This window comes from Anolis carolinensis, chromosome 5, assembly GCF_035594765.1.
Source record: "Anolis carolinensis isolate JA03-04 chromosome 5, rAnoCar3.1.pri, whole genome shotgun sequence".
Taxonomy (NCBI): Eukaryota; Metazoa; Chordata; class Lepidosauria; order Squamata; family Dactyloidae; genus Anolis; species Anolis carolinensis.
This window is the reverse complement of record NC_085845.1, coordinates 26699621-26725453: the sequence shown is the minus strand read 5'-3', so window position 1 is coordinate 26725453 and position 25833 is coordinate 26699621. Positions and strand designations below refer to the sequence as shown.

Sequence of the window (25833 nt, the reverse complement as noted above, 5' to 3'; positions counted from 1 at the left end):
AATCTGGTGTCAAAAAGTACAAACATTGAGCACACCTTCATTCTTCCAATTAGTATTATGCATATTTAGAGACCAGGTTTGATTGACCTTTCCTTTCTGCCATTTGATATGCCATGTCTGACTAAAAATGCTGAGAAAACAGAGGTGGGAGGGAAACTGTCTTCAAGCCTTTCATTTCTTTGTTGTGTGGGGAAGGATTTTTTTAAATGTTTTTTTTTCAATACCTTGCTCAAACAAGAGTGCCATTTACATGTAGGCCCTTTTATGCACCTTTGAATTACATTTGGACACCCATAAGTTGCTTGGCGTCATTTGGAACTCCATCTCCTTTTATACTCAACTTCTTTATAAATTATACATCTGTGTACCTTGTTTACTATCAGCAGCCATCTTATAGCCTGCACAGGGCTGCCTGGAACGTCTGGCAGAAATATGTGCTATTTCTTGGTTGCTTTGAAAAAAATGTTTACTTTGCTTTAGGACAAGAAGTGCACATGTGACATCTCTGTGCATCAGCACAGAACAAGGGTACTTAGAAAAAATAAATTTCTGTCCTGAAATGTGGAAATACCAAATACAGTCCTGAAGTTCTGGGTGTATGTTCAGGTTCTGTATGGAAATTGTATTATTAAGATGTTTCTCCCCTGTTTTTAATTCCAGTAGTCATTTATAGTATAACATAATTGATTCTTATGCTATAGGTTTAGAGTGGGTGATGAACATAAAACATTATGGCAGTTTTATCTTAATGCAGTGGTTCTCAACCTGTGGGTCCCCAGGTGTTTTGGCCTACAACTCCCAGAAATCCCAGCTGGTTTACCAGCTGTTACGATTTCTAGGAATTGAAGGCCAAAACATCAGGGTACCCACAGGTTGAGAATCCCGTCTTAATGAATAGTAACTGCTAGTAAGCACATTACTCTAATATGTGTTTTAATACTACTCATTCAAGGTGGGGGAGGTTCCAAAAATCCCTACTTTGTTTTTTGTGTGTCATAATCTTGTATAATTTCAATTCATGTCAATGGGTTTTAGTAAGTTACCAATGAATTGTGTTTATTTTATTTATTTATGTTTATTTATACCCTGCCTTTTCTCTCCACAAGGAGACTCAAAGCGGCTTATATTAAAAGCATTTCAATACAATTTAAAATCTACAAATATACAAACATTAAAACATTAAAAATTTCAGTTAAAATCCATAAAAAACATTATGATTGTGTCCATCATCTTTACCCTATGATATGTCAGTTTTCCTTGTAACAGTGCCCATATTGTTAATCTATGAATAATGAAGGCAAAAAAAGGACTCTGGCCATCTCCTTGCTCATAGCATTTAGTAAACCAAAGTTGCATACCCTTTAACCTTGTCTTGGAGGAGGCGTCACTAAATCAATGGTTCCCAACCTGTGGGTCCCCAGATATTTTTGGCCTTCCCCTCCCAGAAATCCTAACAGCTGGTAAAGAGACTGGATTTCTTGGAGTTGTGGGCCAAAAACATCTGGGGACCCCAGGTTGAGAACCACTGCACTAAAGTCATGGGCTTACATCTGAGAATATATAGGTAGGATGTATGGAAGTGTATCTTTTCTGAATTAAGGGGCTTTTAAATCAGGCCCTTCAGAGGGGAGGTGGGGCGGAGTCCTTGGTAGCCCACTATGTCACCATTTTTTAAATCATTGACAATATCCATTGGTATATCTTCAGCAGCTGCTTCTTCTGTTGTGAATTCTTTTCAGCTTGTGCAGCCTGAGGATGTGGGCAGGATTCTTGGAAGTGTGAGGCCGGCGATCTGTGCACTTGATCCTTACTCATCTTGGCTAGTTAAGGAGGAGGACAGAGGAGGACAGGCTGAGTGGATGGAGCAGGTGATTAATGCTTCCCTGAGAGACAGAGCTGTGCCACCTATTTCAAAGTCACAGTGATTAGTTCACACTAGATTCTACTATCCTTGGTAATTATTGTTCATTGTCCAGTATTCTTGGATGAGTTGCTTTGCTGTAATCCCAGAATTCCCTGGATAAGGCATGCCAGACAGATTTCAATCTGGCTTTCATCTCATGAAATGGCCTTGTTCATGCTGTTGGATGATCTGCATTGGGAGCTGGACAGATGGAGAGCTTCTCTATTACTTCTGCATTACTTCTGCTGCACCTTCTCGGCTGTGCTTTGATACCATCAACCATGATATCCTCCTGGATTGTTTCGCTAAATTTGGGGAGACCATATTCCAGTGACAGTAGTCTTTGCTGTTGAAGAGTGTCCAGAAGGAGAACAACAGCCCATTGCTTTGGCGCCTGAAAGGGTTCTATTTGGAGAAACTGTACAGACTATAATAAATATGCAAATGCCACTCAACTCTACATCTCCTCCCTATCTCAGTCCAGGTTATGAATCACTTTTTAGAGGTCAGTGATGGGCTGGATGTGGGAGAACATTATTAATTTGGTCCTAGTAAAATAGAGCAGCTCTTAGTTAAGATGTCTACACAGGATATCTTATCTGGAAGGGGTTGCACTCCCCTCAGCTTAGAAATGCTCCTGAATCTGGCATTATCCCTGGATAGCCACATGTTGGCTCCACCTCAGAGTTATTTTTCCCAGCATAGGTTGATGTGCCTGCCTACTGTGTCAGTTTCTGTGAAGAGCAGACCTGGTCATACGCATGTATGGCTTAGACTGAAACTAAATTGCTGTAACATGTTGTGTGTGGAGCTCTCTTTGAAGACTGAAAATTTCATCTAGTAAAGAAGTGTTGCTCTAAGAACCCTGATTGAAGTCAATTTTTTGAAGCATGTTACTCCATTGTTTTACCATCCACACTGGCTACAAATTTGTTTCAGCTGCAAGTGCTGGCAATCCATTGTAAAGTCTTTAGAGTATTATGAGTAGAATAGCCAATGGATCCCCACGAACTCTCTCATACACATACACACACCTGTTACCTGTTAAGGTAATCTGATAGGCCCCTCTGTTCTTTCCTCTGTAATATTATTGGGATATACAAAAGGGCCTTACCTGTTGGTGGCACTCAGAATATGGAACTCCCTACTCCAGAAAGTTTTTTTTTATCTGTTCCCAGGGCCGTTGAAGATTGGGGGATATTTTTTTCAACATGTTTTAATGTATTTGCTTTATTGATGCTTTTTATGTCTTTATTTTCCACAAAAAATGGTTTAATCCACAGCTATTAAATATTGCTTATATTATTGATGTTATTGCTTTTTTGGACCATTGATTCATTTTCTATGTATGCATACCAACCATGAAAGTGGAAATGCAAGGATTTATTAAAGCACTCTCCTCCAACTTGATGACCTCTAGATTTGTTAAACTACGACTGCCATAATTCTCATCCATCACAGCCATTCACCACATGTGATTATTGTAAAAATTGCAGTCTGACACATCTGGAGGTCACCAGTTTGAGGGACATTATATTAAAGGTTTTCTGTCCTAATATCCTACTTATAAAATCCATGATATATGTATTTCAGAGCAAAGTGGGCAATCTGTGTTTCTGATAACACTCTAGATGTATTCAGACATAATTACAAATGAAGGTTTGGTGGCATTATGTTATTGTACTTAGAGATGCCTTGAGATGTGCACATTTCTCTCCCTGCCACCTGCTCTCCCTTCCCCTGCAGTGATTTCATGCCTCTTAGTCCTCATTTGTAGTTCTGCAAAAACTACCAATCTGATTGGAGTGAGCAGCAGGGCTGGGGAGCAAGGAATTGCTGCACAGCAGTGTACTACTCCAAACTTTCTCCAACACTCTTTAAAACACCAATCACAATTTGGCATTGTGTGCTTATTTTATCTAGGAGCAATGTAAGTACAAAGCAGCTTCTCCTACAAAAGCAGCTGTACTCAATAAATAATGAGTTCATTGGGAGTTGCTCCCAGGTAAGTGTGTACAGGATTGCAGCCTAGTTTGGGCCAATTTATATAGTTTGGCCTTGGCACCATCAAAAGACTACAGAGTTAGAGTTCAAGGAATAGAGTTAAAGGAATAGTTTTCCTCCCTCTAGTTATTTGGACTAGTTTCACACATCATCTTATGTTAAATCAGTGGGTTTCAATGTGTGGGTCTCCAGGTGTTTTGGTCTACAACTCCCAGAAATTCCAGCCAGTTTACCAGCTGTTAGGATTTTTGGGAGGTGAAGGCCAAAACATCTGAGAACCCACAGGTTGAGAACCATTGTGTTAAATGGAACTAGAAGTTTTCCTTCGTGGCATTGCATACAAAGTAGCAGAAATCCTTGAATACTTACAAAGAAAAAAACTTAATGTAAAGCATGATGTAAATGTATGCAAATTCAGGGTTGCTGTGAGTAATGAGCAGAAGTAAGTTATGTGTTGGCTGTATAATGTGTGTATGTATAATGGCATGGCTGAAATCCTTACTTTTCACAGTCTCAGATAAATCCAAACGTCCCAACATTTCAAAGATGAAAATTGGGAGCTGCATGTCCAAGTAACATTAGACTGTGATCAAAATGGCAAACCTTATTAAATGAGGACAAACAGATGAGCTAGGAGAGGTTGTAGTAGTTTGCTTTTACCTGATGCTATTACGAAGGGCAAAATTCAATTTCTCCGCTCCCCACTGGTGAGTTAACTGCATGCAAAGTGCTTTTGGATTCTGGACTTGGCAGCAACTGAAATTAGATTACGACAAAGGAGAAAAATGAGAGGAGGAGAAAGAAACTAGAACATTTTAAAAGTACATGGTTCAAGAGAGATAATTGGGACTGTCCCTACTGTATTGAGATACTTAGAGGGTATGTAAAGCTAGGTATTTATGCATATAGAAGAATGAGAGTATAGAATTATCTTGAAACCAATTCTAGTGGAAGACAACACTTTTGACTATAACCTTTAAATTCCTACAAACAAGAATACCATCATGGAGAAATCTAGTTCAAATAGTTTCCTGATGTTCTCTTGGCAGATAAGGGCGATAGTGATAATGATGATGATTTTGTAAATGGAGATGGATATTAGACCAAAAGAGGTGATACATACACATCCCTCTGCAATGCAAAGTTCAAGTAGTAGACTATGCCTGAGGGCCTTTTACATCACACAATTTTAGTACTATGGCTTCACTTTAACTGCTGTAGCAAAACTTCATTGAATTCTGGGATCTACAGTTTAGGGAAAGGTACCAAGAATTCTCAGTTGGAGTCCTGTCATTCTTCACTGAATTACAAACATAGTCTGTTGCCATGGCAGTTAAAGTGGAACCATAGGACTATAATTGTCTCATTGTACTACTACTGAATCTCATGTTGAGCCCAATAAGTTGCAATGGTTTGTTTCATTTAAAGGATTTGTAGAAGAATGATTTCTTTTGTCCAGATACATTTTTTTATGTAGCAGAAGCACCATCCTGCCAAAATGCTTTCTTCCACACAGATATTAGATATAGGATACATGTTACTCACAATTGTACATGGGGAAATGTGTGTATTTTCAAGTGCTATACATGCAATATAAAAACATATGTAATGCTCTGCCTCAGGATGATAAAATAAATTTGACTACTTATGAAAATTAAGGCTGGGAGAGAAGGGGGTGTAGAGAAGAGGGGCGGGTACCATCTCCATTGTATTTAAGACAATAAAATCACCCTTATCTTTTTTAAATCATGTTTTCTGTTGTGCTCCTTCCAAATAAAGGTTTATCTAAAATCAAATAAAACAGAATGAGAGAATTAAGAAGCAGCAAAAGAAAGAAAAATGCTAAACAATCATTTCCCAGACCAATTTTCCTAGTAACGTTTTGTTTGAGGAATTAACTATCTCCAAATATAACTCAGTGAACCAGACTAACTTTTTTTATCCATGTTGACTTTGGGAGAAACTCCTGGCTCTTGTTCACCTAACAAGAGGCAGGAGGCTCCAACTGAGAAAATTCCGCCTCCCAAAATGAAATTATCACCCAGTTTCCAAATTTTCTAGCATTATAGAAACTGAGAAATCTTTCACATTCCCTTGGCAATGTTGTTTGCCCTTTTTCTAGGACACCTAAGGTGTCAACAGATGTCAACAGATGTTTGGACACTACCTGATCATCAAGAATAAAGGGGAGAAGGTTCAGAAATTGGGAAGGACTACTCTTTCTGCTGTTGCTTGACAACAGTATTATTTCTTGTGGATGTGCAGGTCAGAAAGCTTGCATATATGACTTCCCTGGCTAGAGGAAATGGGAATGACTAGAACACGGGGGTTCCTTATACTAGCCTCTAAAATGTTCCTATACACTAGAATCCTAGAATAATAGAGTTGGAAGAGACCACATGGTCTCAAGCACAATGAAAGTACCCCTGACAGATGGCTATCCAACCTCTGTTTAAAAGCTTTCAAGGAAGGAGCTTCCACCACACCCCAAGGCAGAGAGTTCCACTGCTGAATAGCTCTTACAGTCAGGAACTTCATCCTAATGTTGAGGTGGAATTCCTTTTCTGTAATTTGAAACCATTGCTCTAAGTCCTAGTTTCCAGGGCTGCAGAAAACAAGCCTGCTCCCTTTTCCTCTTGGCATCCTTTTACATATTTATACATGGCTATCATATCTCATCTCAGCCTTCTCTTCTCAGACTAAACACACCCAGTTCTATAAGACTCATCTCCAGACATGGTCTCCAGACATTTGATCAGTTTAGCTGCCCTCCTCTGGATGCCTTCCAGCGGTATATCATTTCTCTTTCCTATAGCCAGCTTTTAGAAGCATTCCCCAGAAACTGAGTTTGAGATTTGAAAACACAATGACAGCAAAAGGAATAGACACTCACCACTGACTTAGCATTTGTATTATTTAAAAGAAGGATGTAAATCTTCAGTATGTATGGAGGCTAATTTTCGGCTTATGGGCCTATCGTGGGCACACACAAGCTTCCAAAAATACCAAAAAAAGTTAAAGAACTCTTAAAGTTGTTGAAAATTTACTTCTGGAGTTGGAAAATGGCTATTAATGTAATGTTCCATTCAGGAGATTAAAATAGTTTATCACAAAAACTTGGAAGACTCCAAGAGGGAAAACTGACCCCAAAGTTGTTTTACATTACTGCCTGCTCACTCTTCTATACATTTTCTGACAAAAAATGTACAGAACACAAGCATTGGGGGGGGGGGGGGAGTGGGATACAAAACCAAACCAAACATAATGGAAAAAAAAAAAACAGACTTGGGCCCAATCTGGTCCTGATTTTTCCACCCTTCATTGAAACAATCCCCCCCTCCCCCGCACGCACACACACCTGCAGCCAGAAAATATCTCTGAGTAATTTACATATCAGCCTAAACACCTTGTTAGTCACTTTTAAAAAGCTCTGTTTTTCCCACTGTCATTGTCTCCTCAAAACTGTGTCACATCCAAAACTAGTTTTTTTAAAAAGAAATCAAAGTGAACCTCTTAAGCTTGAAAGTCTAACTATCCTACTGTACCCATGGAAGCACATAATGCAATTATGGGGTAGGACTAAAATATCAGCCGTACTGTAATGAGATACCGAACTTGGATGAGCCCTGAAACTGAGCAGGAAGGCAAACAGAGAACAAACAGTATATTTGGCCCAAGGATCCAACAGAACTCCGCACTGCTTTCAGACCAACCTACTCACAGCACTGGTTAAGGTTGATAAAGTTTATTTGGAGCATCATCACTTTATGGAATTCTAGAGTTATCTGAGATCTATGTGACCAGGACAGCATGTAGTTAGAGCTTGTTAGTTGTTTAAGAGGATGTTCTCAGTGTCTGGCACTGTATGTAACTTTAATGTCTGGTTGTTGGCCCTGGACATGTAATATTGCAACTATAGCATTTTAAGCATAGCATATATAGAATAATAATAATAATATTAATAAACTTTATTTATACCCCGCCACCACCTCCCCAATGGGGACTCGGGGTGGCTTACATGGGGCCATGCCCAGAACAATACAATATAACAAAATATAATAGAACAACAATAGAAGAACTCAATACCATGGGGAAACACCAGCTATTGTCAAAATGAAGTTGATCAGACTCACTAAAACAGATTAGCATACAGTTGAATCTTTAATTCTTATTTCCTGCCAAAATAATTTTAGCAACAGTTCTATGGACACACTTGCCTGGAAGCAAATCCAGTTGAACATAGTGATTTTAACTCATGAGTGGACATGTGCAGGCTTCAATTGTTAGTTCTCAAGGTGCCACAAAATTCTTTGTTGTTTTAATTACCACTTTGTTTTTTGTTAGAAATATTTTCTTTGCTTTGTTTTTTAATGCCAAATGTGTGCTTCTTGACTAAAAATAAATGCGAGTAAGCGCCATACACATTTACTAAGTGGTTGATAGGCAGGTGATATCCGTTGGTGGAACATTTGCTCTGATTGTTAGTGATTCACTTAAGGACTGTTTTAAAATCTAAATCAGGACTTTTGATTGCAAAAAGCACAGTTTCTATGCTGAAGACATTTTCCTTTAAAGTTCCAAAAGGTGCTGCAATACTGCTATGTTAACTTAAGGTTGCAATCCTACAAATACTTGTCTGGGAGTAAGCTCCATTGAACTCAGTAGTACTTGCTTCTGAGTAGATTGGCACTTGCACTATAAAAGTACAACTGATATATAAAGGAGTAGCAGAATTAAAACATTAATAAAGAAAAAGAAATCTTTCAGTACAATGGAAAGAAAGCTTAACTTGTTTTCTTGCTTTTTTTTATAGAGAACACCTGTTCCCAGCGCCGAAGCATTCCGATGGTTCTTTTAAGCAGTAGTATATCTTATTTTCAAGGCAGCCTGAAGTCTTGTTTTAAGAAACTGCTTAGTCCACCACTGGAGAATATATTCAGATCCTATTTTCATTTATGTATAGGGGTTTCCTCAAAAAAGAAAAAAACCCAAACAGACAACAAATTATGAAGTAGAGTGGTCTCCAGGTAAGATGGGGAAAAGGAGCTTTGGAAGCTTTGGAGAACAGAATATGAGATACAAAAGAACATTCCCTTCCCTGCAGAAATGCCTGAACATAAGATAGTACTGTTTTACCTCTTTTTCCATCATGTTTACTGTCTTCACTTTTATATGAATGCTGTGTCCCTTCCATGCATTAGTTTTTGTTTTCTTATGTTGTCATGCTGTTCAGAGAACCCTCTTGCAGTCATTTCACCCTTCCTCTCTCAAATGACTCAACTGCATTATTTGCATTTGGTTCCAGTGTTAACTGTTGCCCATTGCTTTCCTCTCTAAAGGCCCTCTTAATAAGAAAACACTCCACAGAAGAGAACATTCACCAGCTTTGTGAGGGCCACTCTCTTATCAGGAGACCACCATATCTGGGACCCTGGGAAATTGGCCAATTTACTCACATTCAGTACACCCAAATTCTTTTTTGATGTAATTTAGCTATACTAGTGAAGTTGTTGTCTATTTTTAAAGTGGCTGTAAAAAAAGTTTGGGTAAACCCCTGCTATAAAATAATGTATCTTTACAAAGTACCATATCTATACTTCATTTGCCAATATATGTGTTTCAGTACTGTAAACTGTACAGATAGCAGCTTGTATTTTATGTGTTTAGACACAAAGAGACAATCACATCTGAGCATCTATGGAGATTAACTGTTTGTACACAACCATGTGGTTCTGCAAATTCAACCCGGAGCAATAAATCCAAGCTTTAAGTATTATTTTTGCCAGTTGTCCAATAACGGCAGTAGCAGAGGCAGCACTATTGTTGTTGGGTTGTGTTTTTTTAATAAACCATGTGCTTCTCCATTGATTCCTAATGCAAAATTGGAATGGAGTAAAGATAATGATGAATCCACCTGATATCTTCAGACCATACTGTTGTATAGAAGGAAAGACACATGATGTAAGAATTAATCTTCATGAGCACTATATTAGAGCAGAGATGCTACACTTGCATTGCTTCTGAAAGAGCTTTACTGCAACATCCACTTGTCAGTTAATTGGTTTTGTATTCCACCACAAAATTGAGTTTACATTATCAATTGATATCCAAAATTAATGTTACACAGAGTTATTTCCAAATTGTTTTAAGATATTAAGTCAAAACAGGCAATGTCTTGAAAGGAGCAGGAATATATCACTCCATATATTTACCTTCCAGTGAAAAGTTGCTTTACTGGGAGAGTGAGAATGCTTTACACAGTATCTCAAAACTATTTTGCTCCATGTGCAATTTTAGTTCTTAGACTATTTTGCAAATTTAGATGAAATTTCATAATCTCTGCAATCTTCTCTCCTACATCACAAGATTCTGATCTCTTGTAAGATTTTCACAAATGTTAGCACTTTTAATAAAAAATGAAAGATAGAAAATGAGTTATTACTACAGTTGGTCCTCCACATTTGCAGGTTTAACTTTTGTAAATCCGATTATTGGCAGATTTGATTTATATGCTCTTCTCCAGACATCTCAGGGCCCTTCAGGACAACTCTATGATCAATTTCAGCTCGAAATTGACCACAGAGTCATGCTGGAAGGTCTAGAGCAGAGGTTCTCAACCTGGTGTCCCCAGATGTTTTTGGCCTACAACTCCCAGAAATCCCAGCCAGTTTACCAGCTGTTGGGATTTCTGGGAGTTGAAGGCCAAAAACATCTTGGGATGTCAGGTTGAGAACGACTGGTTAGAGATTTCTAGAAAGAAGCTGTCTCTTGGATCTTTACATCCTGCAGAGTGATCCTATAGGCAATTTCCCATGGAAATTGACCACATAGTGGCTGTGAAAGACCTGAGATGTTGTTTCAAAATTTTTTAATGGTGGTTTTTTAAATTATAGTTTTTCCACTTTCATAAGGTCCTGCATCCCTAACCCTCGCCAAAATGGAGGGCCTAATGTATTATGATTTACCCTGCTTGGTTTCCTTATACTGGTCCCATTCACAATAGGTGGAATTCTCCAATTCATTCACTTTCCTGCTCAGGCTGTTCTTAAAACCAATCAGAAATGAAACAAGGTAGGATAGTACATTTCAAACCATATCAAGGTAACATATCTGTAGCCATCTTGTTAGAAAGCAGAACATTGTGCACTTCAAAGAAGATAACAAAAAAAATAGATGGAGAAGAAAAATATGTGGGGTGGGGAAGGTGTTTAGGGATGTGCACAGCCCCAATTGTGCTAAAGACAGCATGGATGTGGAATGTGAGAGAGCCATCTTGGCATCCTGCAAACTTCAGCCAAATCATCATGCTTGCATATTGTAATTAAAAATAGCTTTCCTTAGTGCACAAAGTGTCTGGGTGACCACTGAAAACATGCTGGAAGTTTGTAAAGCTTTGTAAGCCAGAGGCTGGTTGTATGGGCTTCTAGTTCTTCTAGTATGAATGGATAGTCTAATTTTTATATTTTGGCAAATCTTATACTCCAGCATACATTCCATAACCAAAGATGCATATTTGAGATCCCATAACATAGATGGATGACTTATATTTTGGCTTGATATCCTCACAATTGTCCTGTTATGCTAAAAAGAGTTAGTTTTCTGCCTCTGAGATTCATGTCTTGAGGTGAAGATTCCCACCTACATTTCATTACATGCAGAATTTGTATGAGAGATACATATTTCTGGCTAACTTGTTTAAAGTACCAATATATGCTATTTTGCATATATTAATTGCTGAATTTTGCATTTTATAAAATTCTTTCCTCATCTTAACCTCCTCTACCCAAATTTCAAAACAGCCAAAACATACTGGCCGTTCCACTTTAGGAAGATAGGCATTCAAATATATGTGAAATAGACTGATTTCACATTGTTTATTCCTATATAGCAGAAGACGTTGCCACAAAAATGGGGATTTCATGTGCAGAATTCTAATGCCCGGACAGGCACAATAATAGGAAAACTAGTCAGAGCATTTTCTCCGGAATGTTATCTCAATTTGTTTTGTTTCCTTTCTTTTCATTCTATCAGCGAGAAAATTCATAAGCCTGAAGAGTATTAGGTGTTTTGGACAGTAGCAAAGTGTTATGATTTAAGATAAGGAGAAAAGGCCATCAATATGAATCATTTCCTTTCTCTAACCTGTTTCCGGCTGCCTTTAAAAGCAAATGTTTTGTTCCTGGATTTTAATTGTTGGTTTCTATCAATTTTATGGCAACATAAGCTCTTCAAGTAACATTTGCAAGGTAACAACAACAAAGTAAATCAGTTCTCGCACACCACTCAGCAAGGATATGATAGATAATGCAAAGAAAATGAAACCTACTTGCCGTATATGCTCATGTATAAGTTGACTTCATCTATCAGTTGAGGACATGTTTGGGGGCCAAAATTAGGGATTGCTGTTTGACCCATGGATAAGTTGTGTGGGTCATTCAAAGGAGAGAAGAAAGCACAAATGCCACCTCGGGGGGCCAGACATGCCATTTCCCCATCCAGTTATTCAAAACGTCCAGAAGTGGTATCACAGTGGAGAAAGTAGACGGGGAAGTTGATGGTTCTTTTAGGTCAGATGGACTAAGTTTCTGACTTTTCACCATTGTACTCAGAGAAGGAGGTGGTTTCTTTTTTGATAAGGGTATTCTCATTAACCCAAGTACATCAACCCAAGTTTTTTGAGTTGGCTTTTTAACTAAGATTTATAGACTTATACATGAGGCTATAGGGCATGTCTTACTGAAATCAAGAGAATGTTAGGTAAGGTAAATGTTTCCCCTGACATTAAGTCCAGTCGTGTCTGACTGGGGGTTGGTGCTCATCTCCATTTCTAAGCCGAAGAGCCAGCGTTATCCGTAGACATCTCCAAGGTCATGTGGCCGGCATGACTGCATGGAACACCGTTACCTTCCCACCGGAGTGGTACCTATTGATCTACTCACATTTGCATGTTTTTGAACTGCCAGGTTGGCAAAAGCTGGAGCTAACTGCGGGCACTCACTCCGCTCCCCAGATTTGAACCTGGGACCTTTCGGTCTGCAAGTTCAGCAGTTCAGCGCTTTAACACACTTCGCCACCGGAGAATGTTAAAGTGATTAAAACAGCAATCCTAAGGGTAAGGACACCATAGATGAAGCATATCCCCATTGGGTTATTACAAGATAGACAGAAGAATAGGTAGAACTAATTCAATCCTTTCCTGGATCTTAGGTTTTAAGCAACCCCAGTAAATCTGGAAAGGAGTTAAGATACAGTGTAAAGAGAGACTAAGAATGCAAAGTTTTGCTTATTTTATTTTTGCATGTACAAAAAATTGCAAAAGTATTCTCCCTTCTGGACCAGATTACAAGACATTTTCTGCATGTTGAATAATTTCTTCACACTTGTGAAATATTAATTTGTGCCAAAAAGTAGAAATTAGTGGGTGGCTTTTCCTTCAGAAAAGTATTTTGGTTAAAAAACAAACCAAAAAAGCCCTGTCTTTTTGTAGCCAAACTGGATTTTGGAGCTCCCCCCCCCCCCCCCCCACACACACATTTTCCCCTCAACAGTAGGAATTTTGTCCAAACTTTTTTAAAAAGCCGAAAAGCATTTTCTCAATATGCTTTTCTTATCAGCATGGGAATAAGTATATTTGTTAACATATCTAGCCTGCCATTCTGATATGCTGTGGTCCCAGGGATATATTCCTTGGACTATAGCATTGCAGTCTAAAGGTTGCTTTTAAAAGACATTGGTTTCTATGAGATTTGTGGTCTTAACTTTATGAGGACCGAGTTTAGGCCATTCTAGATTAACTGATCAGTTTTGTAAATATTTGGGACATTCTCTGTGTGTTTCTAATGGAAATCCTGCAGAGAAAATCTACAGTCTATTTATGGAGGGATGAAAGATAGTAGCAATTCAAAGCAAGGTCTTATGAAAAGTGAATGAATGTTCCCATGTCCTAATTGCAGATTTCTACCTCTCATGTGAGCTGCACCTTGTATTTTTTTTTCATATGTACAGTACATGCTCCAATATGTAAAGAACTGTGTAAAGAACCACGAAACAAGCAGACAGGAGATAATCAATCATTTTGATCTGTTTGAGCCAGAATAGTTAGGAGGAACATGTGACAGCAGATATAGTACCAAGTTTTATGACAATAGGCTGCCGGTCTTTTCTACTGATACATAGTCCTGACCTACATGTGCATCCATAGCTGTAGGAAGTAAAGCAACATTTCTGTATTGTTTTATTCATGGTTTTTTGAGACAGGTTTAAAGGTAAACACTGTGGCCAAAATTCAGATATTAATTTCAACAAGAATAAGTCCATCAAATCAATAGGAAGTAGATCAATCAATTCACAGGGACTAAAAATGAGTTTCAATATGTAAACTCCTAGGAAATTATCACAAGATACTTTGAAGCTCTGCTATCTGACTTTAAATGTTATGGCTGCTTCCTGTGTAATTCCGGAGTTTGTAGCTTAGTGAGTTCCAGGACTGAAAATGTTCAAGTCCCCTCCCTAAACTACAAATGCCAGGATTCCAGAGGAGAATTTAAAGTAGAATAGCAAAGAGTTGCTATGTGATAATCTCCTAATCTAGAATCTAGATCCATGATCTGAGGCCCTACATCAAGCAGGCAGTATATACAGCAATTCCATGTCTACCTCCACATATGCCCTTTTCTGTGCACAAAAGGTTATACTCTATTTCTTTGTGTCCATTTCACTCACTGCAGCTGGAAAACCCTAAAAAGGGACATTGCTCTTACTAATGGTGAAGGAACATAAAGGCTTGCCTCAGCTTGTGAGTGCACTTGCATTTCCCATAGAGCTACGTTGTCTGAACTGGCTCCCGCAACCCTGGTTTCTTTTCTCACCTGTAAGCAGCAGGCAGCCACAAGACAGAACAAGGGCCCATAGAACAGCATCTTGCACTTCATTCAGAAAGCATAGACACATACAAGCCCCACTTATACAGGCATGTTGATAGTGTTTTGGCTGTGTTGTCTCTTTCTTAACCTATGCTGATGGTCCAGGAACACAATCCAAAATTTTACTGTCCAAAGAAGCTGACATCTAAGGCCCCTTCCACATAGCTGAATAAAATCCCACATTTTCTGTGTTGTCAAAGACTTTCATGGCCGGGATCACAGGGTTGTTGTGTGTTTTCCGGGCTGTATGGCCATGTTCCAGAAGTATTTTCTCCTGATGTTTGTGAGGTATATATACCTCACAACCTCTGAGGATGCCTGCCATAGATGTGAGCGAAATGTCAGGAGAGAATACTTCTATAACATGGCCATACAGCCCGAAAAACACACAACAACCCCACATTTTCTACTTTGTATTGGAATACATGGCAGTGTGGGCTCAGATAACCCAGTTCAAAGCAGATATTGTGGGATTTTCTGCCTTGATATTCTGGGTTATATGGCAGTCTGGAAGGATCCCAAGAGGCACATCCAACATCTCCTGTAACATCACGGGAGGTCTTTGTGGGCTTTTATTTTTGGAAAAGCCATTACTCTTGGACTATATGTAGCACTTCTTTCTGCTAGCTCTTAATGGATGGCATGTGGTCAGCACAGGAAAGCAGGCTATGCAATGAAATCGGGCTGGCTTTCCAAAGGCTTGATCCTTGCTGGAGAACTCTCCCTGCAGTCCTGGTTCTGTGCCATCCTGGATAAGTTCCTTTCATATTCTGTACCTTAATTGTTGAGCAATTAATTTGTACATAGCATAATGTTTAAATAACAAATGGTTATTTACCCATTATCCTCATAAGCAAATTTTTGAAGCCTTATTTGTCCACCTGGCTGTTGAGCTTGCCTTGTTTGGAAGGAACTTTTGTGATCACTCTTAACGAAAGCAGGCACAGAAGAATTTACTTTAGGTGTACAATTATTCACAGTAATATACTTCCTGTCTAATACCCTGATGTTGCACATGTCAATGTCGGTTCATTTCTGGAGTTTTGTTCTGGTTTGTTTGTTTGATTTTAAGAGACCTAACAAATTTGTATATTGTAATTGTGATGTTTTACATGTCAGTCTCAATTTTTGTTAAAAAAAAATAACACACATGATAACGCTTAGTTTTTTAAGAAGGAAAACATGAATATATATTATTTTGATTCCTGAAATTATTTTAAAATGGTTTGAAGTATAATTCTACAACATCATGAAGCATTTTCATTTCATGGACCCAATATTTGTACGTTGTATTGCTATATTTAGAGTGTTTTAGTTATTCGTGTTTTGAAGAAAGAAATTTGTTTTCTGCTTTTTTATCCTCTTTTCTCCCTGATGTTCTATCAAAATTATTTGTAATATAGAATATTGTTAGGAACTTAAATCTAATTTGTATTTCCTCCTTCAAGACTGCAGCCCTGGGCACGCTTCTTGAAGCAAACTATAGACCAGCCAGGGGAGCTTATTTTCAAGTAGACTTATATAGGTTTGTGCTGGAAATAAGAAAAGTTTCATAATATGAACCACGCACATATCCGCACTCTCTGATCTAGTAGTTTCTTGCCAGAGAATTCCTTGAATGGAGAAGTAACACCCACTTTGTGCCTGCCTCATATTAAACACAAGACTCAGAGTTAGGACAAAGGAGTGTAATTTTAATGTTTTTTTTTTAAAAAAACCGAGCACTTCATATGTCAAACCAAATACAATGTGAGTATATATACCATACCCCAGATAAACCTGTTCAATTATAAAGCTGCAAGTGAAGCACATGTAGAGATTAATAATAGTAAACTCTGCAAGAGAAAAAGAAATATTCCCTTTTGTTCAGAATCCCCTGGTATGTAAAGTCATACAATTAACAGTAAAGCATATGAAGCCTTTAAACTGGCTATGTCTGTAATCAAATAATGGGAGGAAAAGACGAAGAAGAAAGTAATTAAATGAACACACCATTCAGGGTCGACTACATCCAGCAAAAAGCAGTGGTAGGTCTTTGATCATGGTTGGTTGCATAGTGATATCAAACGGTTGGTTCCCATGTAACAGCTAAATGTTTCAGATTTTGTTTTTATTAAATTTGGCAGTTTCACACTGGGATCTGCTGATTCCTGGCATGAAAGAGACAGCTCAAATATGAGAAAACATTCCATTTTCACAGTTGCAGGGAGTTGGGATTACCTCTTCTCCATCCCAAAATATGGGCCACAGCAATGTACTCTTTTCACACTGTTCTATTTCTGAACTGTGCAGTTATCTATTACATTTTCTAATAGATTTTTTTGTGTAAAATGTATGTATGCTTGTGCAATTATGAGGGGAAAAGCAGTTTTGGAAAATGGTGTGTTTATTTCAAATCACTTATGGGGCATGTACAAAACTGTATAAAAAACCATTCAGTTTGCCCAGTAAAGTTGTTTTTGTGATATTTCTGTGTTGTTGAATAAAGGAATTTAGTACTCTACAGATGTCCCTTTTTCCATGAACATGAAGAGATTTCATTTGAGGGATCTTAAATAATAAAGTTATTATCCTTGATAACAACTCATGCAAAATAACCAAAAAGGTTCAAATTCTTAATTAATACTTTAATAAAGTCAATGTGATTTTGGTACAATGTATGGAGAATGTTTTTGGTTTTTATTAACATTTGACTGATGTTTAATGAGCTTTGAACTTCGTTGGATTCATTTTGATTACAAAAAAAATTGATGATATGATAGAATTCTTCAGATAATAAACTTTGTGTTCAAGTAGCAGACATGCTAGAACTAGAATGAAAGTAATTTCCACAATATTTACTTGGTCCATTCACGTGACAGAGATCTTTATGGAAAAAATGTATAGAAAGCTTTCATTTCATTTTCTATAGCTAGAAGAGCTAGTGCAGTGGTTCCCAACCTTTGGTCCTCCTGTTGTCTTGGACTTCAACTCCCAGAAGTCCCCGTCAACTTACCAGATCATACCAGATCAGAATTGTGGGATTGAAGTCCAAAACACCTGGAGGACCAAAAGTTGAGAACCACTGATCTAGTGATACCAGTCTGTGAAAGAAATGATCATTCTTCTAATTTTTTAAAAAGCTAGAAACATGAAGTTGTTTCAGTACAAGTTGTAACACCTTCGTACAAAGTCCTACTTGCTAGATGCCTTGTAAATTCCCAAGCTTTAAGAAAAACAGGTTCCTTCCTCTTGTAAATCTATATTGTCGTTACTAACACCTAGAATGACTTCACACAGCTTCAGGTTTTTGGCTATAATCCAACACAGCACTATCTTCACTTTAGCTTATTGAGGCCAGTGAATTTGCACATTCTTTACTTTGTGTTGAATTGTGACTGTTGAATACAGAATCCAGTAACAGCACATGTATTAGTTGATGTTGTAATTGAAAAAAAAATCCTTTATATTATTAGGAAACCAAAAGAAGTAAATTTCTGCCTGGAATGCTAATTGTTGAAGGTCTAAAAAAATATGATGTTAATTTGTCTCCTCCCCATTTAAATTCTAGTAGCTTTTGAACTGGACATTTTAGCCAAGATTCTTGTTAAGCTACTTATTTAATGATACAGGTCAAGTATACTTTACTTAAAATTCTTGGGACTAGAAATACACTATTTTGAATTTTGGAAATTTTGTGTAGCATGATGATGAAATGACCCCACAACATCACACAACTCAGTACACTGCACACCATTCATACACCAACATAACTAGGGAGTCAGGAAGAAGACAACAATGCCTTCCCAAATGTTCAAACCCCTGTCCCACTGATAAAATTAATGTTGCAAGTGGGAAGGGCAACTGCATGAGAAAGAGTAGAATCTAGGTCAACTGGGGCTCTGGGGGTTGGAGTACAAAAATAAGTTTTCTGAGTTTTGGGAGAAACAGTCCTAGGAAATTCACAGGCCAAGCTATCCTGATCCCAGAATGAGAATGATGGAGGGAAGATGTCTGTTTAATTGCGTTTCTAACAACTGCAGGGTCTTGGAGGAGGGGGGTGCGGGCGGGCAGCAGGGCACCAAGACTGAAATTCAGGGTTTTTGGTCATCCCAGCTATAACACACCAACCAAATCTACAGTTGAACGAGTTAAGTGGATCTACAGCAGTTTATGCTACCAATAGTAAAGGTCCAGATCTCCTACTTTACAATGTAACTGTTGCAATGTCAACTCACAGAAGCAGAGTTATGATGGATGCTATGCAATTTCTTAGCATTTTCTTCCATCACACCATGACATCAATTTAGAACAAAGGAGTAATCCTGTGAGATCCAAACAACTTAGATTTGATATCCGAAATGTCCCCTCTTTTAAACTCTTGGCTGCAGCTTGTACCACCTCATACACAATGGAGGTCATGCAATGAATAAACATCTCAGTAATGTCCCAGTGTAACAGTTTCATGTTTAATCTGTGGTCCTGTGTGATCCAGAATTCAAATTTGCTCCTCTCATCCTTTCTGTCTAACTACATAGTTCTCTCGATTTTCCTTACTGGGCTGCCAAGACTTGCTGGTCACTCCAAACAGAATCTTCCCCTCCAAATCCTGGCTGTTGTTTTGCTGTTGTGTGTTTTATTTCTATCATGGAATTTTATGCATTTGAGAGAGTGGGACTTACTCCAAGGTTACCCAGTGGGTTTCCATGGCAGGGTGATGATAATAATAATAATAATAATAATAATAATAATAATAATAATAATAATAATAATAATAACTTTATTTTTATACCCCGCCTCTATCTCTGCAAAGGGGACTCAGGGCGGCTTACATGGGGCCAAGCCCGAATAAAAACAATAACAATATAAAACACAACAATAGACAAAAAACATGCACAATTATAAAAATTTAAACATTAGCCAGTAAAAACAAATGACAAGAGCTAATAAAAACATGGATTAAAATGGAGAGGTTGTAAAAGTAGACTGGGTAAGGTGCACCATATAAATATTGTAAACATGAGGTGACTGATAAAGTGCTGCAAATTCTTGGAAGTGCAAATTGGGATGGGAATAGACCCTGTGTCTTTATCAAGGAATGGTACAGGAATGGTCACAGATACAGATTGCTATGGGGATGAGCAATCTTTAACTAAAGGCCTGATGAATTGAATTCTGGTCTTCAGCACTTAGTCCAACACTCAAACCATGCTGGCTTATACTGCTTTTTTCATATCACAGTAAAAAATGAGTGACCATTGCTGTGGAGCTCTCCCAGTTCTCCTTGCTCATGCTGTAAGTATCCAAGTGCTGGTTGTGATCTAGACCTGTTGGTGTAGTGCGGAGGAGATCCTTCTGCCATCCCTCCAATGTGTGCATCTAATCAAGAGAATAACTGAGGTGAGTAATAAGATAGCAGATCTCCACCAAAGGTAAGAAAAGGGTACTTCTTTTCAAGTACTGTGGGTACTTAGTATCCATTGAGATTTGGATCGAGGATACCAAAATTCCAAATGCCATTATAAAATGGTGTCCCTTCTATGAAATGGCAAATTCAAGGTTTCCATTTTGGATTTTTAAAAAAATCAAGCTCTGGATGGTAGAATCTATGGGTACATAGAATATGTGTATATGGAAAGCCAATGTATCCTGCAAAGTCATCGGAACCCAAAATGGCTGAAGGTACATCTTTTTTTCTATTGTTTGTGGCAATAGTTTATTGTTGGTTTTCTATTGTTTTAAGCTCACCTGCATCTGCATGGCAATCCTTTTCTTCTGTTCATATTGGAGGGCAAACTCAATCCCTACATAATTGTGGCAGCCTTCAGGGCCAGTAGAGTGGTGAATCTTGAACATTAAAACCTGAAATGGATTTATCACTTCCCTTGACATGGAAGCTTGCAAATAGTCACACAAGAAAGATATGAGGAATGTAAATGGAAGCAATGGGGGACGTGAAATCACACTGAGGACATCAATCTAGATAAGGAAGATAGATACCAGGCAAGACAACATAACCTTAGTCTGTACACTGGTGTTCATACAGTCTATTTCCGACAGGTTTTGGATATGCTTAAAGGCTGAAATTTTCTCACCATTCAGGGCTTTTTTGTGGTGCTTTAAATGGCACTGCTGTGAAGCATTACACACAGCTTTTATACCTACTCAGTTCTGAGCATCATTTGCCTTTCATTAGACACATGGAGCTTCAGTTCAAGAATCACAATTCCAAAGCTCTCTAGCTGGGCACACGCATCCAGTTCTACCGATTTTCATCTCCTGATCATAATTTAAAGGGTTTTTCCAGCTCTTGCCTGCAGAATCCTCTGTAATCTTCATGTTCAGCATTTTCAATAACTGTGTGAGGTAGATTCCCATTATTCCCAGTTGACAGAAAGGGGAATTGGGATTGCCCAGACAGTGAATTGCCCAGGGCCACCCAATTAGTTGTTGGCTTTGGCGTGATTTGAATTAATGCTTCCCAACTCCAACACACTATTCATCAGGCTAGGCTCGCTCCCGGTTTAATCTCTTTTTTTTCTCTCAGAAAGAAAATATTATTCTTCTGAGCCACACATAAAGGGGGGTGGGTGAGGGAAAGAACAAAACCTCAATGGATTCAGAGGCTCAGCATGGATGCATAGATAGTCTGATTACAAAAACCGAGCTGCGGTGTTGTTTTAACCACTCACCAGTTCATCTTTTGAAGCATTTCTCTAAGGAACCACTCTGCAATTATTAATGGTACGATCCTGCAAAGTTCCACATGCGTGCCCAGAGATAGTGATCATCATTAAATTCTCACTTGCAAACTAATCAGGGTCTAATTATATGCATAACTCTTCCTTAAAAGACAATTATGAGTATAATTATTTGGATAAAGAGGAAGGAAGTACTGCAGTGAACCCAACTAAGATCCAGACCTTTGGAGGTCGCCATGCTTCCAAACCTTGCTATCTAAAAGTTACATGAGAAGCAGTGGCCTCTGTTTAAAAGCCTCCAAAGAAAGAACCTCCACCACATTCTGGAGCAGCGAGTTGCACTACTGAACAACTCTCATAGGAAGAACTTCCTAACTGTGTGAGCTGTTCAGCAGTGGAACTCTCTGCCCCGGAGTGTGGTGGAGTGAGGCTCCATTTTTTGAGGCTGGATGGCCATCTGTCAGGGGTGTTTTGAATACAATTTTCCTGCTTCTTGGCAGGGGGTTGGACTAGATGACCCACAAGGTCTCTTCCAACTCTATGATTCTAAAGGATGCAGTGGTCTGTCCAAGAGTGAAATGGCATTGGAGAAAGACAAAGTTTCCAAATAGCTACTAGCACTATCAATCAAATGACATCTCATAAATGCTGCAACTTTGTCCAAGCTCTTAAGGTTGCTTCTATAGGGATAGCTCCCAGTGCTACTGGTCAAAAGATACTGGGCAGCCATTCCATCATTGCCAACATCTTTTTGTGGCAAGGTGAAAATAGGGGAAGCAGGGATTAGAATATGCAAGTGGATAACAACCGTCTATAGGCCTCACTTGCCGTACACAATGGTGCAAATTCTGTGTCAATTTGATAAACACCTTTAGAAACATCTTTGAAAGGGGGAAGGGAGGAAAATGGGATGGAGTCGAAGGAGAGAGGGAGGGAAGGGAGAAAGAGGAAACAGTGTATTGCTTAACAGAAATTGGGAAGTTGCTACCTTCAGATGTTGGATTCCAGCTTTTAGTAGATCCAGACAGCATGGTCAATAGTTAGAAATTATGGAAGTTACAGTTCAGCAGGATCTGGGTGAGGCGAATAAGTTCATCACAATTGATCTAAGAGTACCTGTCAACTTCATATTCAGATTATACTCAAATCACAGATTTTCTAGGTCACTTAGCCACCACCTCTGTGTGTCTGCTGCTGGCAGTGTATTGTTTTCACTAGATTACAGGACGGAGCACTCAATGCAGAATAATGCTGCACCAAGCCCATTGTAACAAGAAGTATTTTGTATATGTGCAGTCTTTCCCATTCCAGGTGAATAATAAAGCAACTAAAGCTAGAGTGTTCAACATTCCCAAGATATTTTGCAACTGCATCCAAACTCCTGACAGCTGAAATGGTAAAAAATGCTAATTGTTATTTATTAATAATGAGGGTTTACTTAGTCTACACGATGCTATCTAAAGATCACATACATGTTTCTGATATTGCAGACACAGACATTAGAGCAGTTCTTGTGAGTCCTGACTTTCCATCATGTTTGCAAATAACAAAACGAATGTTCTCCTACAGAGATAGTAGAGTGTAGTCACTTTGGATCTGCATATACAACTGAATGAGGTGAAAGAGGAGAAGAGCAGCTTAAGTGCTGGCTTGGATTGGGATAGAGGGAAGTTACTGAGTATATACTAGAGGCAGAAAATGGCTCCTTTATTTTTATGTGGTGAATCAATACTGGAGTTATCCAAGATGCTGAATCCTATTCTCAAAGTAGATTCAACATCTTGGATAACTTCTATAAAACCATGTAAAACCCAATGTGGCTTCACTGCCCCAAAGAAACAAAGCTACCAACTACCTCTGATTATGCTCTATTCAAATAAAGGTAACATGTACATATGTTCAGTCTATATACATCTTCATAATGATGGTATATGCAGACATGGATATGTGAAAAGAATGAGCTTTCTCTCAGCTTACGTGTTGCAATTCATGCCATATGTACAGCACATGCTGACTGTTCAAACTACTTCACATAGATTCAGTAATTTCTACAATGCCTCTGTAAAATAGGTCAGATTCCAGATGCAGAGCGGAGACTGAGGAAACAGGAAAACGCCCAAACATGTAAGAGGTAAGATTTGAATCAGAGAGCAACCACTATCTTTTTTTTTCAAGGTCAATCCAGAGTATATTTATTTGACAGACATTCCCATTCATTCTTTAGCAGTGAATGGGTTTTGGACACATCTTAGGAAAGGTTTTTTTTTTTAAACTACAACTTCAAGAATCTCTCAACCAATATGCCCCGTGATGGTGTTAGCAAGTGGATTTCCAATGGGTAGGTTTTTCAATTACTGATTTTGGATTGAAGTCTTAGCTAATATCCTACACCAGTTGTCTGGATACAATGCTATTTCTGAGACAGCCCTGAAGGATTTATTTGCCAAAAGTTTTTCAAACAGTGTTATTTGTATCCAGTCCTTATGACCATAGAAAGCTGCTGTGGGGGGAGCAATGATTTTCCAGATTTTGAGGCAGGATATACTACCAATGATCACTGGTATTCTCTGGTTTCCATCCAAATATTAACCAGGTCTGACCTTGCTTAGCTTCCAAAACCAGACAAGATGTGATGTGTTCAGGATGATATGGGGGTATGTATAATCCTTTCCTTGAGGAGCTCAAAACACCATGAAATGCTCACAATGGCCCAATAAGTTACATTGTATGGAAAAGAGAATGCCTTGAATGTATGCCGTCTGTGGTGCTTTACACCTAAATGGAGTGGGACACAAACATTACAACTTCTCAAGTCAAGGAAGCCACTATGGTATTTCACAGAAGTTTTAATTATTCAGGTCTACAGCTGGTGCATCTATAACACAAATGGCAATAGACAACCAATTGAACATTGAACATAAATGCTAGAATTGACAATGAGTCTAGACTCTTGAGTATAGAATTAATACAGTTTGACATCACTTTAACTGCCATGGTTAATGCTGTGGAGTCATGGGAGCTGTAGTTTTACAAATTCTTTAGCCTTCTCTGCCAAAGAGTGCTGATGCTTCACCAAACTACAAATTCCAGGATTCTATAGCGTTCAGCCATGGCAATTAAAGTGAGGTCAGGCTTCATTAATTTTACCCATATAATGTGGTTTAACTGCATTAAGCTGCATTATATACTTATATACTCGAGTATAAGCCTACCCGAAAGTAAGCCAAGGCACCTAATTTTACCACAAAAACTGGGAAAACGTATTGACTTGAGTATAAGACGAGGGTGGGAAATGCAGCAGCTATGGATCAATTTCAAAAATAAAAATAGATATTAATAAAACTGCATTATTTAAGGCATCAGTAGGTTAAATGTTTTTGAATATTCATATAAAACTGTAATTTAAGATAATAATAAGACTTTAATAAGATAAGACTGTCCAACTCTGAATACCTATATATTCAAGTATAAGCTGACCTGAATAGAAGCTGGCCAGGACCCTCACTCGAGTATAAGCTGAGGGGAGCTTTTTCAGCCCTAAAAAAGGGCTGAAAAACTAGGCTTATACTTGAGTATATATAATAAGTCTACATTGACCATATAGTGCAGTTTGATTTGCATTGAATGCTCAGTGTAGATGGGGTCTAAGATTCCATATTGTGGCAATACCTTTATTAGACTAATCAAAAATGGCAGTTTACAGTTAATTCATTTTAGGTTTCTAAAGTTCAGGCTCTTCTTCCTCCAGCAAAAATACACATTTAAGAATGTGGATTTCCATATGTGTCTTATGGAAAACATGGAATTCACTCAATTTGTTTGAATAAGAGGTTTAACTGCTTGGAGTGCAACATGGGAAACACAGAGGAACCTTTTAGAAATACTGAATAATTCCAGTATCAAATTAAGACTTTCAAAATAGTTTAATGTAACTTTGCTATTAGTCTTCATGATCTCAAAATAACAATAATGGGGGGAAATCCAAAACAAAACACACACACACACACAATTTTCTTTTGCATGCTACATCTGCTTAATAAGATAGTGATGATAATAGCATGCTTTTCCTTCCCTCTCTACAAATCCTCTCATAAAATTTCCTAAACAGCTAGTCCAGATTTCTACTTTGCTCTCTTTTATTTTCCATTCAGGGATGAAAAACAGCCAAGAGCAGAACCTACACAGACCTGCTCTGGTTCTCAAAAGTCAAGGATCTCTTGCTAGAATGGAATCCCAAACAATTTCACTGTAAAATAGTGCAGATGTTATGAGGTTAAACAAAGCCACGATTAATTATTTGGTATGGGTCTGCCCGGCTTAGCTA

General features: G+C 38.3%; 1 protein-coding gene across 7 annotated transcripts in view; it reads left to right on the top strand.

Annotated features, from left to right (window-relative positions):
* cxxc4 (CXXC finger protein 4) overlaps positions 1–17487 on the top strand; it is an 86246-nt gene extending 68759 nt beyond the window's left edge. For 3 of the 7 annotated variants that reach the window (XM_062982534.1, XM_062982536.1, XM_062982537.1), the window contains exon 3: positions 1740–17487. In XM_062982534.1, the coding sequence (XP_062838604.1) occupies positions 1740–1925 (186 nt within the window). In that variant the 3' untranslated portion in view covers positions 1926–17487. The remainder of the gene's footprint in view (positions 1–1739) is intronic. The other 4 variants (XR_010006736.1, XM_062982538.1, XM_062982535.1 and 1 more) reach the window with 4 other exon arrangements.
* The last annotated feature ends 8346 nt before the right edge of the window (positions 17488–25833 follow it).